The 17,226-nt window shown below is 41.3% G+C and overlaps 2 protein-coding genes across 2 annotated transcripts; both read left to right on the forward strand.

Moving 5' to 3' along the window:
* The first annotated feature begins 116 nt into the window (after positions 1 to 116).
* Positions 117 to 9,022, forward strand: spdl1 (spindle apparatus coiled-coil protein 1). Its single transcript, XM_051419028.1, has 14 exons — positions 117 to 976; positions 1,958 to 2,119; positions 2,287 to 2,463; positions 2,639 to 2,833; positions 2,918 to 3,067; positions 3,560 to 3,658; positions 3,857 to 3,967; positions 4,069 to 4,209; positions 4,885 to 4,991; positions 5,911 to 6,031; positions 6,550 to 6,616; positions 6,736 to 6,942; positions 7,048 to 7,123; positions 8,698 to 9,022. The coding sequence occupies exons 2-14, from the start codon at positions 1,958 to 1,960 to the stop codon at positions 8,840 to 8,842; spliced, it is 1,758 nt and encodes a 585-aa protein (XP_051274988.1). The 5' UTR covers positions 117 to 976; the 3' UTR covers positions 8,843 to 9,022.
* Positions 9,023 to 9,431: 409 nt separating this feature from the next.
* Positions 9,432 to 16,895, forward strand: sil1 (SIL1 nucleotide exchange factor). Its single transcript, XM_051420757.1, has 12 exons — positions 9,432 to 9,547; positions 10,130 to 10,233; positions 10,767 to 10,905; positions 11,020 to 11,125; positions 11,211 to 11,316; positions 12,430 to 12,516; positions 13,607 to 13,702; positions 13,780 to 13,901; positions 15,194 to 15,290; positions 15,405 to 15,569; positions 16,069 to 16,233; positions 16,366 to 16,895. Exons 2-12 carry the CDS (start codon positions 10,135 to 10,137, stop codon positions 16,561 to 16,563), a joined length of 1,380 nt encoding a protein of 459 aa, XP_051276717.1. The 5' UTR covers positions 9,432 to 9,547; positions 10,130 to 10,134; the 3' UTR covers positions 16,564 to 16,895.
* Positions 16,896 to 17,226: the final 331 nt, after the last annotated feature.

Here is a 17,226-nt window from a genome sequence, read left to right on the forward strand (position 1 = left end):
AAATATTCTGTTTCCATTGTTCATGTAACAAAATTTAGACTTCAAATTTGCCCCACAATGCTTTGCACCATGGAAGTGTAGAGATGTGCGGATGATAACGAAGTTCTGAGGCTTGTTTCACTCCTGTGAAACTCACAGTTTCTGTACATTGTGTTAGAGCTTGGGTCAAATGAAGAAAACCATGTGACGGATGGCGTCTGAAGCTCCAGAAAGAGCTGTAACATGTTGCACAATAACATCGACAGTTGACGCAGCACATCTGAACAAAGATATTACAGATTTAATAATGACACACGCTTCTTGGACTTTTATTGCACACGTATGAGACTAAAACTGAGACTAAAAGAGGTGTTGTAGAGCTTTTTTGCTCCAGTCTTGTCCCTGTACTGCTGAGTTTGAAGCCCTGAAGTTTGGAGTAGTGTTCAGCACAAAGAGAAAAAAAGCCCCAAAGCTTCATATGGCTTCACTCAGCCATCACTAGTGGAAACGTGGGCAAAGTGGTGCTACAATGTACCAGTAAATGATGAGGGCTTAAAATGTAAGCACATTATCTGCTGTGAAGTAGAGAGCCACACTACCTTGCAATTCAACATGTATAGTGGTGCCACGTTAAGGTTTTATTATATTATTACTTAATACTTCATTATTTTTTAGTTTAAATCTCTGTTTTTATAACACATTAATTACAAAATGTCAAAGTAAAAAGTATTTAATAACCTGGAATGTAACAAAACTTTACAAAAAACAAAAACCAGTACATCTTGCGACAAGGACGTCTGATCAAGAAACTCATGTTACAGTCGGGAAAGCGTTTGTTTCCAATCCCAGTGGCTCCACTGCGCCTGCGCCTGCGCCTACCTGGCCAATCACTACCAACTCTCGTTGAGACACATATCGTGTCGCGATAGTTCATGGGAGCTGTGGATTCAAACTGCGGCGGTTTGACTGACTGTGTTGACTACGGATAGTTGACAAGGTAACCAGATCATTAAATGTGTTCATTTGTAACATTACGTTAATTGTCGGTATTATATTGTGCGTCCTTCCAACCATTGTCGATACCAACTCAGTAAAAGGTGACTAGAGTTACTTAGTCGTGTCCCTTAAGGAAGTTTCTCCAGTTAACCGTGTTTTCACTGATAGAAACACAAGCTGGGAAAGTAACGTTACAGCTAATGTAACGTTACAGCTAATGTAACGTTAGTAACGTTAGCTAGTCGAAGTGAAATGAATACAGACGCTAACGTTAGCTAGCTACGTATTTAAGTTAATTAAACATAACGTCATAAACCATCGTGTGTAGCCATTTTTGCACTCTTGCTATCTACCAAGCAGTCGGTGGGCCTTTATGTGGTTTCAGTGCTAATATCAAGCAGCAGCCTCTGTCTTACGTAACGTTAGAGGTAACGTAACAGTTACTAAAACTAGCACATAACCTAAGCCTTTGTGAGGCGCTAACATACACATAAATGCCAAGCTAAAATGAAATATTAGTTTTATCTTGTATTTTTTTCTATTCCATTCTTATTTAATTCCTAATCTATGGTGTTGTATCTGGAGCTGGTGTAGTAAGTGAATCTATAGTGCGATCTTATTCTACATAACTTATTTGGGAAGAAACAGTAATGTCATGAGATACCCTAGATAAAAAGGGAATATATAATAACATAGAGATCGCCATCCCAAAAATAAATGTTTACCTTTTGGAGACAGTTATATAACAGTGTTCTGCTCTGTCTCTCAGAAGTAAAAGACAAAGATGTAATAGAAAAATACTTTAAAACAATAAAATAGAGGTAGTACAGTCAGTTTCTCCATATGATTGCTTGACCAACTAATTAACACACAGCCCTGAAAGAGTAGTTATGGACAATGTCACCAGAAGAAGTCGTCCTACTGCTGGAAGCATAAAGCAGGTTTTTACACTCCAAACATCTCTTTTTCCTCCTGTCTCCAGATGGCAGCAGAAGATGAGATCCAGCGGCTGAGGAGCCAGTTGAGGGAGAAGGAGGAGCAGGTCCATCAGGCTGCCCAGGCTGGCTTGGATCTCCTTAACCAGCAGATGGAACTGCAGAACCGGCTGGATGAACAGAGAGTGGAGATGACCAACGCGCTCGAGGTATGCTTTTAGAGGGTCTTACCATGGCTAAATGAAGTGATGTCTGTGTATTATCCTGAGTAACAGGGGCATTGTTCCAAACGTAAACACCTGTGTGTGTGTGTGTGTGTGTGTGTGTGTGTGTGTGTGTGTGTGTGTGTGTGTGTGTGTGTGTGTGTGTGTCAAAGGCCCTCGAGCAGGACAAGTACTCCCTGCAGAAGGAGGTAGAGTTAAAGAGTCGGATGCTCGAGTCACTGCAGTCGGACTATGACTGCGTGAAGAACCAGCAGAGACAGCAGCTTCAGGAACAACAAGAACATCTGGAGAGGAGAAACAGCACCGCACTCAGTGAGCTCAATAACAAGGTACAGCTACCTGTGGTCAGGTAAAAAAAAAACTTTAAAGGCTTTTCAAAGCAGACATTTGGGCATGTCATAGTAGGAAAAGCTCATCTGCATGTTTGCACTACAATCTTCAAGATGGTGGAATCAAGAATCCAGCACATATAAAATTGTTAGTCTTCCTGTATTTTTCTCTCAGATGCTGAGGTTGCAGTCGGCTCTGGAAGAATCCCAGCTGAATGAGAAGCAGCTGAAACACAAGCTTGAGGTGCAGACAGAGACTCTCAATAACAAGATGGAGGAGCTGCGAGGTCTGAATGAACACACCCAGAGCTCCTTGACATCTGAGATGATGGAGGTGCAGATGAAGATCATGGACCTGGAGAACATCAAGGTGAGGGAAGTGAGAATGTCATTTTAGACTTTCTGTAATCTGCTGCTGTGTCCTTGTATTAATGAGTATGGTGAATGGTTTCAGCTGGACTTGGAGCAGACTCTGCAGGAGTCTCAGTACAGAGAGCAGCAGCTAGAGCTGACCAATAGCAGCCTGCAGCGCCACCTGGAGCGAATCACAGAGGAAAAAGAGGAGAGGGAGAAGGAGGCTGTCTCCTGGTTTAATGCATTAGAGGTAAACACACCACTATTTAACATGGATTAACTAACTAATGGCACTGTAACAGTACAGTTAACAGTTAATAAGTAGAACCACTGCCTGAACTGTTATCATTGTGTTTGTGTGTACATTATTATGCTTTTGGGCATCAAAAGTTTTATCAAAACATTAAAATATTTATTTAACATTTATCAACATTTTGGAGGATTATTTTGCGAATCAGGTTACACAAGTTATCATGTGCTGCAGACTTCTAGAGGCTACTTTATATTACTTTTAGTTTTAGCTTAGGAGTTATTTAGAATACAAGGATACTGCATACTTGTAAAAAAGTAGGTGAGAAAGCCAGTTCCCTGTATACATTGGTGTTCTTTAGAATAAATCAAGTTGGGGGAATCCCAAAAGGGATCACTTACTGTAAGTGCATGTACATACTTTCTGTGAGTGCATCTCTGTATCTGTATATGCTCATGCTGTATGTGTTTGTGTCACGCTGTCTTTACACAGAAATCTCGTGAGGCTAACCGGGACCTCCAGATCCAGTTGGACCAGGTTTTACAAGAGGCCCAGGATCCAAACAGCAAAGGGAACTCCCTTTTTGCTGAGGTAAAAGCCAAACTGAGCTACAGGAAACAAACATCAGGGCAGGCTCTGTCTTCGCTTTTCTGTGGAAAACTAAATGACTCAACTATACTAACTTTATCGAAAGATGTCTTAATATACTTAAATATTTGACATATAAGGTAAACTGGAGTTTAAATGAAATGCAAAAATGAGCATGTATTTTTACTTTCTGTATTGCAGTTGGAAGATAGGCGTGCAGAGATGGAGAGGCAGCTCATCAGTATGAAGGTCCAGTATCAGTCCCTGCAGAAACAGTACGCCTTCAGCAAACAGCAGCTGCAACGCATGAAGGTACTGTGTGCTGTGGAGTGCAACTGCACTAATACACAAAGCTATGAACATACCCTGTTGTTTGTGTGTAACTTGAATGACAGTGTTGATGTGTTGTGCAGGTCCAGATAGCCACTCTGATGCAGCTCCAGGGTTCCAGGGCTGATCCTGCCCAGCTGGAGAGGCTCCAGTCCATGCTCTCAGAGAAAAATGGAGAGATCCAAAACCTAATGACAAAACTGCAGAGGCTGGAGAAGGTGGAGGTGAGTGAGAGAGAGAGGGAGGGAGAGACAGAGAGAGAGAGAGAGAGAGAGCCACTGTTGGTGGACCAAAAAGACTGAATCATTTGAAAAGTCAATGAACAAATGCAGTACTGGATGGAATCTATCCAAATAATCGATTCTTTTAGTAGGTGCTAAAAGAGGTTAGTGGTCTTTGACTGTATTGTAGAAGTATGCCGAGTAATTTGTCAAGTGTGTGGTTCTCTGGCCCGTTTTTATACCCAAACCGCATCCACGGGACAAAAGTAGCCCCTCTTTTAGGTACTGCCTTCAACTTTTCTCTTGGCTGGTTGGAGTTCTTGTTTTGCCTTCGTGCACATTTCCTGCCTGCACCCGTGCTGTGAGAAGGAACACAATGTACCGCAATAGAATCTATTGTCTAAAACCTGAAAAAAGGTTAACACGTAAGGATAAGAATTATCACATTGTGGCTCACTTCATTTAACACCATGACTTTACATGTGTTCAACGATGATTTATTAAAAATGATATAAAATGTGTGAAACTTTGTTCAATTGTGAATTTGATTTGTCCTTTGCCTGTCAACATAAAAGTGTGTGTGTGTGTGTGTGTGTGTGTGTGTGTGTGTGTGTGTGTGTGTGTGTGTGTGTGTGTGTGTGTGTGTGTGTGTGTGTGTGTGTGTGTGTGTGTGTTTAGATGATGATGAAGTCTCAGCCAGCTAATCCTGCTCCAGCAGAGAGCGGTGACGGCCAGGATGAAACTTACTACACTGACCTCCTCAAAATGAAGCTTAACAACACTGTGTGAGTTGAACCGTCTCCTTGTGCCTCATAAGTCATACAGGCAGTACTGTGCCTCGCTGAATCAAACAGTTTGATTTGTTACTTCTGTGGTTTTAAAGTGTGTAACCTTTATAAGGATCTATTGTCAGAAATGGAATAAAATATTCATAGGTATGTTTTCATTAGTGTGTAATCGCCTGTTTTTGTTACCTACAATGAGCCGTGTTTATCTACAGAGGGAGTGGGTTGCCTTCCATGTAGTCCGCCATGTTGAACCATCATGTTTCTACAGTAGCCCAGAATAGACAAACCAATCGCTGTCTCTAGATAGGGTCTTTTGGTTTTTCGCAGCCAATGTGCTTTGTCCTTCACACTACGCATTCCCAGTTCGCCAGATACCAACGCCAGTGTTCAAGTATTCTGCAACTACACCGTTACATACCACTCCTTTCTACACACCTTTAACTGTAATGTAGCAGAAATCCCATTTAAAGGTCCAGTGTGTAGGAATAAAAAGGCTCATTCTAAGGTAACAAAACCACCATGATTCTTATACTCAGGTGATTACACACTAATGAAAACATACCTATGAATATTATATTACAGTTCTGCCAATAGAGCCTTCTCAATGTTACACACTGGACCTTTTAAAGCCAAGAGAGCCAGATGTTTTTCCTCCATACATATTCATCAGGAAACTAACAAATTCACTCTCTTCTTTTACTCAGATGGTTCTGTGTCCTCATATTACATGAATCCTTGTTAGGTTTAGCTTTGCAACTGTAGTGTTAGAATTATGACTAACCAAAAATACATAGCAAATTTGGTTCACAAATTCAGTCCTGTCCTTTTGCAACAGAGTACACAAAGCTCAAAGGGTGGATTTGTCTTTGTCTTTATCTGTGTGCTGGGTGAACTGAAACTGTGTGTGTGTGTTCAGTAAGGATGCAGAGCGTCTAGGAGATGAGCTTTCCCTGCAGAGGATGAAGTCTTTGTCAGAGAGTCAGAGAGCTTTGGAGCTGGAGAGGAAACTGTTCTCATCTGAACGGCTGCTCAAACAGGTAAAAGTGAAGATTTCTCACTGAAATAAGTGCTGGCTGGTGGATCAGATACCCACCGAATTGAACACCAACTCACTGTTTATTTACTGTCTACTGTGTGTGTGGTAATGAAGTAACCACTCGTTTGCTGTTCCCTGTCTGGTGCTGGACAGAGTGTCTGCTGGCTCTACCTCTTTGCATGGGTGCCCCAGTCGTCTCCCACTCAACCAGACATTTAGCCTGCTAGATATTTTTCTGCCGCCGCAAACCTCTTGTTGAGTTGTTGAACAGTGTGAACTCAGCATAACAGATTACTGAATGTATGTTTGAGGTGATTAAAAAATGACATCAGCAGCACATCCTTAAGCTACCTAGTTTGCCAAGTGTCCAAGTGTAGTGTTGCAAACGGATCCATGACGTAATGTTACCAAACACTGAACTGAAAAGTACAAACATTAATACTGCAGGCCATATGCAAACATAACAGTTACAGACACACATTGTGCTGTTTTATTGTATATTTCTGTTTGCTGCTGCAGGCTCAGAGTGACAAGATCAAACTGCAGCTACGAGTAGAAGAGCTCCAGCACAAATATGAACCAAAAGGTAACCAGAATAAAACCAAACCAATATTTGCACACTGGTCCTGTGTCTCTGGACTTGGATGCAGGTTCATTTTAAAGGTATGACTGTAACATCGCTTCTCTTGCTATTCTTATCTCTAGAGGGGAAAAAGAATCTGCTCCAGAAGAGAAAGAAAGAGAAACTTCCTGTTGGCATCATACCCTCCTCTGAGGAGGCCACGCTTGACAAGGGTGAGCAGGTTGTTGCCGTGGAGATGGACGTCACAGCTACTAAAACTGCAGAGCCTGAAGCCGACCCCTCTCCCACGGCTGAGGCAGCGATCTCCACACAAAGCGTGCGCATCGGAGGTCAGTCACCTCCACAGGGTTGAAATGTGGATATAAATTCAGTCCAGCTACATAACAGAGCAATATATTGTGCAAAGAATTGAGTAGTCTTGTTTTGTGTTACAGGTTCAGAACCTGAGCCGCGACCTGCCAAGTGTGTGAAGATCAGTGGAGATGAGCCTGTGGTGATTCCTGATCCAAGGTCAGTGTGTCTGTGTGGAAGAGTCCAGATCATTTTGTGGCTTTGAGGCAAACAAAACACACAAGTGATTTGTGCACCCAAATTGAACATGAAGCTTTATTGTTGTTGTTTGTTTGTTTGTTTGTTTGTTTGTTATGTGAAGGATTGTAAGCATTACTGTTGATTCCTATTCACCTCGTTTGGAGACACCCATTAGGGCCATCCTGCTTCTCTCCATGGACTTATGGGTTACTTTTCCATTGATACTACTTAAGCAACAGAAACAATTTTCAGTGTCATAAATGGAATTAAATAAAAACTACTACAGATCCATGAGGAACAATGGAAAGAGAAGATTTGGTATAATCCAAAGCTGAAAAACTATGTTCAAATCAAGGAAGATTACCACACAGAACTGTATGTAGTATTTAATCTAAGGAGAGGGCAGAGGTCCCTGTGTGCTCAGTTCAGAGCCGGTACCTTACCACTGCCAACTGAGGTAGGCAGGTATAAAGGTATCCCTGAAGAGCAGCGTTAATGTGTTCTCTGTGATCATGGTGTTATTGAGGATGAATTTCTGTTTCTGTTTCACTGCCCTGTGTACGGTGACATGAGGAACCTTGTTTGAAAAAATCCAGAAGAACCCTGATGTGTTTTGGTTGTCTGAAAGTGAAATGTTGAGCTGGCTCTTTCAGGAAGGGGATTTATGGAGAATGCATGGCAATTAGGACAAAGAGCAGAGTGTCATAATAAGACATTTTGGTCATGAAGATGGGATCTTATGAAATGTTTTCTTCTGAATGTGTGGAACTGTACATTATGATTTGTTATATGGCCATCTTGGCTGATGTTGCTTTAATGTCTAAACCCATATGGGCTGGGCATAATACAATGGTAAATACATAAAATCATCAATCAATCAATCCAAGATAAAAAAGTACAAAAATACAAAGATAGACGAAAGTTACAAAATTAGGATATATAACCACCTGTTTTGATAATCAATGAATTAAGAAGAATTGTCAAATTTCTCTGATTCTAGCTTCTCAAATGTGAATATTTTGTGGTTTCTTTGATCCTCTGTAAACTGAAAGTCTTTGGGTTATGGACAAAACAAGATCTTTGACCTCTCCTTGTGTTTGGGAAACAACAACGTTTCTCAACATATGGCAGCATATCTTGCCATTTTAGTGCCACCTGCAGATCAGTGCGAGACTATTGGCGGCAGTGTGCCACGTCTTCCACGTGCATGTGCGTCTTCGAGCGAGTGCCTGATACAAACAGAGACCCACTCGTAGAAAAACAGCTCCATAACGCTACTAATGGTCAAAAACTCGATAGGAAACCTTAAAATAAACATGTATTTCATTGGTCAGACACTAACACACGAGCTGACAGTCACATTATAAATGAAACAAGGGATGAAATAACATCTTTAGTGTGCAAGAAACAATAGAAACACAACATTTAAATTCATACTTGGTGGGGAAATACTACTAGACTAAGCTTAGAACTAGACAAGCGACTAAAACGTGTCTAAAACTGGTGTTGATGTGATATTTAATAACTGGACTGTGTTTGTGATCCTGCCTCAGCTCTCCTGTGTCTGACTGTAAAGAGATGGAGCTGGAGGAGAACCAGCAGCAGAACAAGAGAGAGGACAGAAGAAAGAAAAGAACAGTGGAGATGATCCACGTCAGCTCTAACAGCAGTATGGAGAACCAGTGTGCACAGCAGTAGGACTCATCTGAACATGTGGATGTATATATGTGTCTGATATTCTTTGAAAAAGTATTGTATCTTTTTTTTATTCAAATATTCTAATTCTTTTACCTGTAGCTTTTCTCCTGACTTCACTGTATTTGTTCTATACTGTCAATATATTTAAATGTTACAGTATTAAAAATGTTTTGAAACATACAGTATCCTGTGTTTAGTTCATCTATTCACTGCAATTCTCTAACGTTGCAACAGATTTATCTTAAATATTCTGCCACTGCAGTCAGGACTCAGCCTTGGTACATGGGGCCCAGGGTTCGAATCTGACCTGTGGCCCTTTGCTGTATGTCATCCCTTCTCTCGCCACATGTGATGTAGTGGTGTATTGTGTATTTAAATAGAAAGAGAGTAAATGCTTTATTTTATGCCTTAGAGAGAAAAAATTATAATTAAACTATTGATTTATTTACTATTTATTTAAATTTCAAATGTCTAAAGAGCTAGAAGGAATTTTCTATAATCTAATATTGTGTTATTCACATTCCACACCAGCTGGTGGCAGTAGCGTTCTGTGTAGTTGTTTGCCAACCTCAAGAAGACGTGATTCACGTGGACCAATGAGAGATGAGTGACAGGTGACGCAAGCCTTCAGATGTATGCGGGAACCGTGTGGATAAAAGAGACTGGTCTTCATCTGTCTGCGTCTCCTCTTCATCACTGAAACAGGTGAGTTGTTGCTAACCTCACGAGGCTAGCTAGCGTTCTGCGGGTAGGTGGTTGATAAGTGCTAATACACTGGAACTGTCAGTGATATCCAGTCAATGAGTCCATACCGACAGCTGGTCGGTGGTCGTCATACAGCTTACTGACATATACTGACTGATATAGTGTACTAACAGGAAACAATACTAAATAGTAAGTACAATAAAGGAAACAAACACACGAGCAGAGAACGTTTAGATTTTCCTAACGTACATTTACCTGTAAAAAACAAGGTAACTTTAAAACAGCGTAATTGTGAATGAGGTTTGGTCAGTTAGTTCATTTCCCACATTCAGCAGGATCCAGGTGCTATTGGACACACACACACACACACACACACGTACGTACGTTGCAAGTCTACTAATCTGTATAAACATATATTTGACCCTTGCTTTGTCACTGTAAACGTCTGTTTCCCATGCCGATAAAGCCTCGTGAAATCTGGACGTTAATGCCTGTGTGTGTGTGTGTGTGTGTGTGTGTGTGTGTGTGTGTGTGTGTGTGTGTGTGTGTGTGTGTGTGTGTGTGTGCTGTCCCGTGTTTCAGTCACCATGAGGCTGATATCCAGAGGAGCTTCACTCAGCGGCTCAACCCTGGCTGCTCTCTGCTTGCTGCATTGCTGTCACATAGCCAGCGTTCAGGGCCAAAAGGTGAGTTATATTGCAATATATTTACATTCACTCTTAATAAACCAGGTTGTTAAGAAGTGAGTCAATACTATACGTGTTGTATCTGTAAAGGCATTGTTGTATTGATCGGCATGTGAAAAGTTTGATTGCTGGAGCTGAAGCAGGGACTCTAAAGGAGAAGTAATGGCTTCAGCCACTGTGACAGTGTGACATGAACTAGACATTAAGAAAGTCTTCATTCGAGGCTAACCAGAGTTCCAGAGGGAAACTGCTGTTCCTAATGACAAAAGGGAAGTTGGTGCAAAGATGTGGCTCTTTGCATGAATGTTTCCCTCCATTCTTTGGACAGCAATGTCACCAGCTTGCTACAAGATGAAGATACAGTGTGTGGTCGTCGGGGGCTCTCTCATTTTGAGGGAAAATGCAATAAATAAATAAATATGTATTACCATAAAATACAATTTAAAATATAATTATAATAATATATAACATATTGCAATCTTATTTGCTTACTTTCAGAAAGATACAGTGATTTGCTTTCTGTGTCTGTGCAGTCTGAATCTGCCTTAACTGTAGTGGAAAATAAAGAAGGAGGGGGTGGGGAAGAAGAAGAAGAGGAGGTGACAATTGATGAAGATGAAGGAGATTTAGAGGTGGCCCAACCAACTGAGGAGTGGCAGACACTCAAACCAGGTACTGTACTGGAGGGAATACTGGTACTCTGTCACAGTCAAAAAACATCTGGATCTGTTTTAGACTTACCTTCTAAAGGTGTCTGTGTGTCTGTCTGTCTGTCTGTGTGTGCAGGCCAGGCAGTGCCAGCTGGTTCTCATGTTCGGCTGAATCTGCAGACGGGTCAGCGGGAGGTCAGACTGGGAGAAGAGCAGCTTAAATACTGGACACAGGAACACAGGTATGGGTCCAGAGTAACACCTGACTCTTACAGATCAAGTACCTTTTAGTAAGTCATTCATTTCACCTGTTTAATGTGTGTGCAGAGAAAAAGAGGAGACCCAGTCCTCCTTCAGTCCTGATGAGCTTAAACGAGCCATGAAAAAGATAAAGGAGGATCAGAGTGCTGCGAGCAAGGACACAGACCAACAGGTAACAGTGTAGCACGTAGATGAAGGCAGAAATATCAAATACATCCTCATACTACACATTGGAAGGGATTAAAAACTCCAAACATGTAATGAAACCCTTTAATGTCCTCACTTAGAAAGAAAAAATATTTTCTTTGCAGTTATTATTTTCTTGGGGCAATAATAACAGCAGTCAATGTGGTTTTTAATATAGAGCTCAAACAATCAGTTGATGAGTTACTTCATGGTAAGGATGAAAAATCATACTGTTAGAATAATATCAAATATATGATATAGACCTCAAAAAATCATCATACTTATTACATTTACTTTGTATTTTTATGACTCATTAATAATGTTTTATTTCTAAAAGTAGCGTAAAGGGAGCTATATCTGAATTTAATTCCACAAGCTTGCTTTGTAAATAACAATAAAATAACCTTGAATCCTTGACAATAGTGAATGTACATATGTTATTTCATAAAAATTGAAAATTTACATATATATATTAACACCACTACCTTTAACACTAAAGGACAGTTCAGACACTTGGTCGAGCATTTTCTTAGACAGTAAAAAAAAATAGACTGACATGATCAGTCTATATATATTGGAATAACATTAAATATAACATTAAGAACAATACATTATCAGAGGTTTTCTTTCTTTCATAGCAAATGGTCCATTTTAATAACATTAGCAAGATACACTATCTTTCCTGTAAAATGGCAAACAGCCCCTTTGGTAGAGCATGTTTTTGTAAGTCGCGTAACTCTGTTCATTAAGGCCTCTGAGTCTATAATATGTTGAGAAAATATGTTTACCTTTTGAAAATTCAACCAAAAAGAGTCCTCATGTCTGGAGTGACCTTTTTGTTGCCAACTTTCTGCAAGGAGGTGAAGTGAAAAGGACGCAATCTTTTGTGAGATATAGTGACTCAAAAAAGTGCTCTACCAAACAGCTGAGCAGAACAATAAAGGGTTAACAGCAAGGTTGAGCAATATTCTTCTTTCAGCTTGTTCAAAATCTGAAGAACTGTGGGTACATCTTTTATTCATGACTGAAACAACATATCACGCTCAAACTGCACGTGTGTGTGTGTGTGTGTGTCTGTGTGTGTCTGTGTTCTGTGTAGGACTCTGTGGCGTCTAAGTACCGCCCCCTGGAGGAGTTAAAGAGAGACTTGGCTCAGCTGGAGATGCTGGTGGAGACAGATGCTCAGGTACATCACTCATTGGAGAGTTTTCAGAAATTGTAAAACATGTGTGTAATTGTCACAAGCTCTCGTGACACACATCTCCCCAACATTAAACACAGACACTGTCAGTAAGGGATGAATTCATTAAAACAACTATAAGACTGATCAATAATGTATTATCAGTATATTAATAGTACTAGTATCAGTGTTAAATATGCTACAATGTCAATCGTACTTGAGTCCACTAGTGCATCAAATCCAGCATGAACTGAAACTATGACGAGGCTTCCATTCAGCAGAGTAGTTTTCAAACTAATCAATCATTCGATTCACAAAAACAATCACCAACCATTTTGATGATCCGTTCATCATTAAAGTCATTCTAAGTCATACCACCACCAATATAGAGATTTCCTGCTTTTCCCTGCTTTTTTCATCTAATTAAACTAAATATGTTATTCTTATTGTTGAAGCCATTACACTAATCTGTGTTTTACCTAGACCATATCATGCTCATGTGAGCAACTTATAATCATGCTGCCATATATATCAAATTATGCTGATCATAATTAAGTACTGTTGATCATGTTGAAGTGGTATTGCTGTGATGATAACGATGATGTAATGATGACGTCAGGGGGTGTTAACTCTACATATAGACGTCACCTGATGAGGTGAACAGGTGTTTGGCTAAAGAGCGGAAGGGCTAACTATTTTTCAACCGCATTAGAGAGACAAAGCAAGTTTTGTTTATTGTTACGTTGCTTTGATGAAATAAAAGGACAAATTATGGTGACACTACGACAGAATGCGCGTTGATTTACCGACCACTCCTACACTTATAGACCAAAAGATTAATCTAGAAACATCTTCAGATTAGTCGATAATGAAAATAATGGTTAGTAGCAGCCCTAGTTGGTCAGGAAGCAGCTCAGTGCAGAGACTGGGTCTGGGATGTTAGTGAGCTGCTGATGCAAGCCGCTGCACAGTGAAAGACTCTTAAAGAGAGCTGATGATGGGTGTTACTGTGAAGCAGCTGCAGGACATGCTGTTACAACACTGTGTATTTTACTTGTTGGTGACACTGAGTAGAGTGTGGTGTGCTGGTGTGCAGATAATGAGGCGCCTGCTGGAGCAGTTCAACAGCAGCAACTCGACGACGGAGCAGAGGCTGAGCATCCTGCTGGAGCTGGAGTACATGGTGCATCAGGTAACATCCACACCGACACAGCTGCTCTCAAGATGTGAGCTTACTGCTGTGTTAATAACTTACTTACTTTGTGTTAGGTGGATAATGCTCAGACTCTGTGTTCGATGGGGGGTCTCCAGCTCATTCTACGGGGTCTGAACAGCTCAGACTTCAGATTACAGGAGAGCTCTGCCTTTGTCCTGGGTTCTGCTGTGGCCAGGTATAAATGTGTTCATTATGTTTAGCTAAGATTTGACTGTGTGCTCATCATTCTGCCAGTTACACTGCATCCCTCCACTACAGCTGTATAATATCAAACACCCCTAGAATACACCAGTACTCAAATGTAGCTGTATATTATAACACTGCATCGCCCCCCTGTAGCTGCTGCACACATCTGAAAGTTCTAATAAATCAGCACAGGAGGTGATGGATTTTAATGTTTCCACTTAGTTTGGAATAAAAACAAATAGATCTCAGTAGTTGGGTAGAGCAGCAGCAGTGGTGGGAACAGATGAACAAATGTAAAAGTTAAGTTATTGAAAATCCAAGACTGTCTGACTCAAGAGGTACTAGGCAAATTAGTTCTGTAGCTCCATGAAGCTGGGGGAGCTGTAAGAGAGCAAGTAATCCTGCCTTTTAATCCTACACATGGTAAACCATAAATGGACTGCACTTTATTCACACACGATTGCACGGCTCCGGCAGACATTTTGGTGTATAGTATCTTGTTCACACTTCGACATGCAGCAGGAGGGACAGCCGCCTGTATGAGTCGAGCTTCAAAACTGCTGAATCCTACATTACCCACAATTCAACACAGTAGCATGTTTCATTAGACCCTTTCTCTGTCTTAAATGCCCTCACCATTCTAACTCCAGCTTATGACACAGGATTTCTGTTAAATATTTTAAAGTTCCTCCTCAATGTGAGCCAGATGACATCATTGACAAATGCTCTCCATGATGAGTGAACTGACCTGTGGAAAATCAGTGTGATGTCCCTTTTTAAAAGCCAAATAGAAAAAGTGTTGAAAACAAATGTTCAGGGGTGGCTGTGGCGCAGAGGCAGAGCGGGTCGTCCCCTAATCGTAAGGTTGTTGGTTCGATCCACGGCTCCTCCCGCTACATGTCGAAGTATCCTTGAGCAAGATACTGAACCCTGAATTGCTCCTGTGTATGAATGAGTTAGTTTCTGTTTGATAGACTTTACCATCATTGAGTCAATGTGTGTGAAAGGGTGAATGTGGCACGTAGTGTAAAAGCACTTTGAGTGGTCGGAAGAGTAGAAAGGCGCTATACAAGTACAGGTCCATTTACCATTCATTTTTGAAGATGTGGTGAATTGTGTTTCCCATCATTTCTGAGCCAGGCTTTATATGAACCCCTTTTCAGGCTCTATACAAGTGTTGATTGTCTGGAGAAATAGCCACCTGAAAGTCTGGATTTATGTGTACACAGGAGTGTGTGTGTGTGTGTGTGTGTCAGTATCACTGTCGTTTGTGTCCTGCAGTAACCCTGTGGTTCAGGTGAAGGCTGTGGAGAGTGGTGCCCTTCAGACGCTCCTAACCATACTGGCCACTACACAACCACTCAGAGTCAAAAAGAAGGTACCACACACACACACACACACACACACACACACACACACACACTACAGTTTATTGTTTTATGTGTATGTAAAGACAGTGAATCAGTAATGTGTGTGACCGTCCTCCTGTCAGGTTCTGTTTGCGGTGGCCTCCCTCTTACGTCACTTCCCCTACGCACAGCGTCACTTCCTGTCACATGGAGGGCTGCAGGTCCTATCGGAGCTGTTCAGGGCAGATGGGGGCGGAGTCTTGCGTACACGCATCGTCACCATGTTGAATGACATGATCAGCGAGAAGGTACAGCAAACAAACTAAAATCTCCCCGAGCTTTGTATAGAAGTCTGTAAGAAAATAAGTCGACTTCTCACTGAATGTATGAGCTCAGTAAACAGTTTCCTGATGAGTTTATAGTCTCAGTCTCTAGTTTCAGTCTTCTTCCATACAGCATGATGTTCATTTAGTAAATGATGGTCCCATTTAGAGTAAAACAGACCATAAAGCAGGGTATGCTTTACCGGCCGTGGCTACCTTGTGATTTACAAGTTGCTACCATGGAGACCAGTCAATCAAGATAGAGGCGTAGCAATGTGTATCCATGGCATTTTAGTCGCTTTAGTTGCACTAAGAAAGTAAAAGAGGTTGACTGTTCATTTTTTCTTTTAAAAAACGGATGCACCTTGCTAACCAAGAAAGCTAGCTAACACTAGTGTTAGACTGGAAGGGTTCTACTGGCCCTGGTTAATGATGCAGAATATGACCCAGATGATGCTGATGCTAGTCTCTCCTGCTCCACCAGGAACTGATCTCTCAGGCCGGTCTGGACCCGGCGCTGGATGCCTCCCATATGGAGCGGGTGCGTCAGTACTCTAAGGTGTCCCTGCAGGGGGAGCTGCTGGAAAAGGGCTGGTGCAGTCTGGTCCCACAACTACTGGAGTCCACTGAGCATGACTACAGAGAGAAGGTGGACTGACTTTGATATACTGATAAATAACACAAATTATAAGCCCCTTTAATGCCAAGTTAACAGATTTAGCCTTTGGAAACCCAGACTGGCTGAACATATGAATAGTGTATGAAATGAACTCTCTTTCAGGCTCTGCGGGCTTTGTTGGCCATGGCTCCTGTGTGTGCGGACCAGTACCGCTCAGACGGCTCTCTGCTGGGCTCACTGCTCTCTCTCAGGGACCAGTACCAGGAGATGGTCCAGTCAGAAATGATTGTTGGAGAGGAGAACGGCTACTTTGCAGAAATTGTAGAACTCATAGATGCACTGCAAGTCAAAATGAAATGACGAGAGGATTGTACAGTGACATTTTACATACAAGACAGAGGAGTACACAGACTTGTGGACTGGGAGGAAAAAACAAACACTGCAAGAGTCTACTGCATGCAATTCAAGGACAAGTGACACTCCTCTGACACAGATGTTGGGCTGACCCTGTAGATGATGGATCCATAGGTTGGTCAGTATGAACCTGACCGACTGAGATTTTATTGGTGGCCTTTTTTTGGGACGTATTTGGATGGTGGTGGAGATCGGAATAGAGATATTTTTCCTCGTGTTAATAGATGTTTAAATTTCAATTTAATCTATTTAAGAATAAATAAATGACTTCATAATGATGTTGTTGTGTTTATGTATTTTGGAGCAGATGGGGTTGGGGATCTCCTGCAGGGTTACCTTCATATTAAGCCAGAAATGATATTGCCAATTATGGACCCAAATTTACTTCATAATATACCAACCACACATATTATTCATGGTACAGTATTTTATTAGCTTCAGTACCAAATCCAGACTTGACGGTGTTGCAGTTAGGTGATCTGAGAACAAATATTAATTACCCTTGAACTGCCATAAACCAAATTAGTTATTAGTTATTAAGCTCTGGTAAATGTTTAGCACAGTGGAGGAACAACATTGTAGACGTACCTCTCAGTAGAACGCGGCATA

Source organism: Dicentrarchus labrax, unplaced genomic scaffold (genome assembly GCF_905237075.1).
Source record: "Dicentrarchus labrax unplaced genomic scaffold, dlabrax2021, whole genome shotgun sequence".
NCBI classification, from domain to species: domain Eukaryota; kingdom Metazoa; phylum Chordata; class Actinopteri; family Moronidae; genus Dicentrarchus; species Dicentrarchus labrax.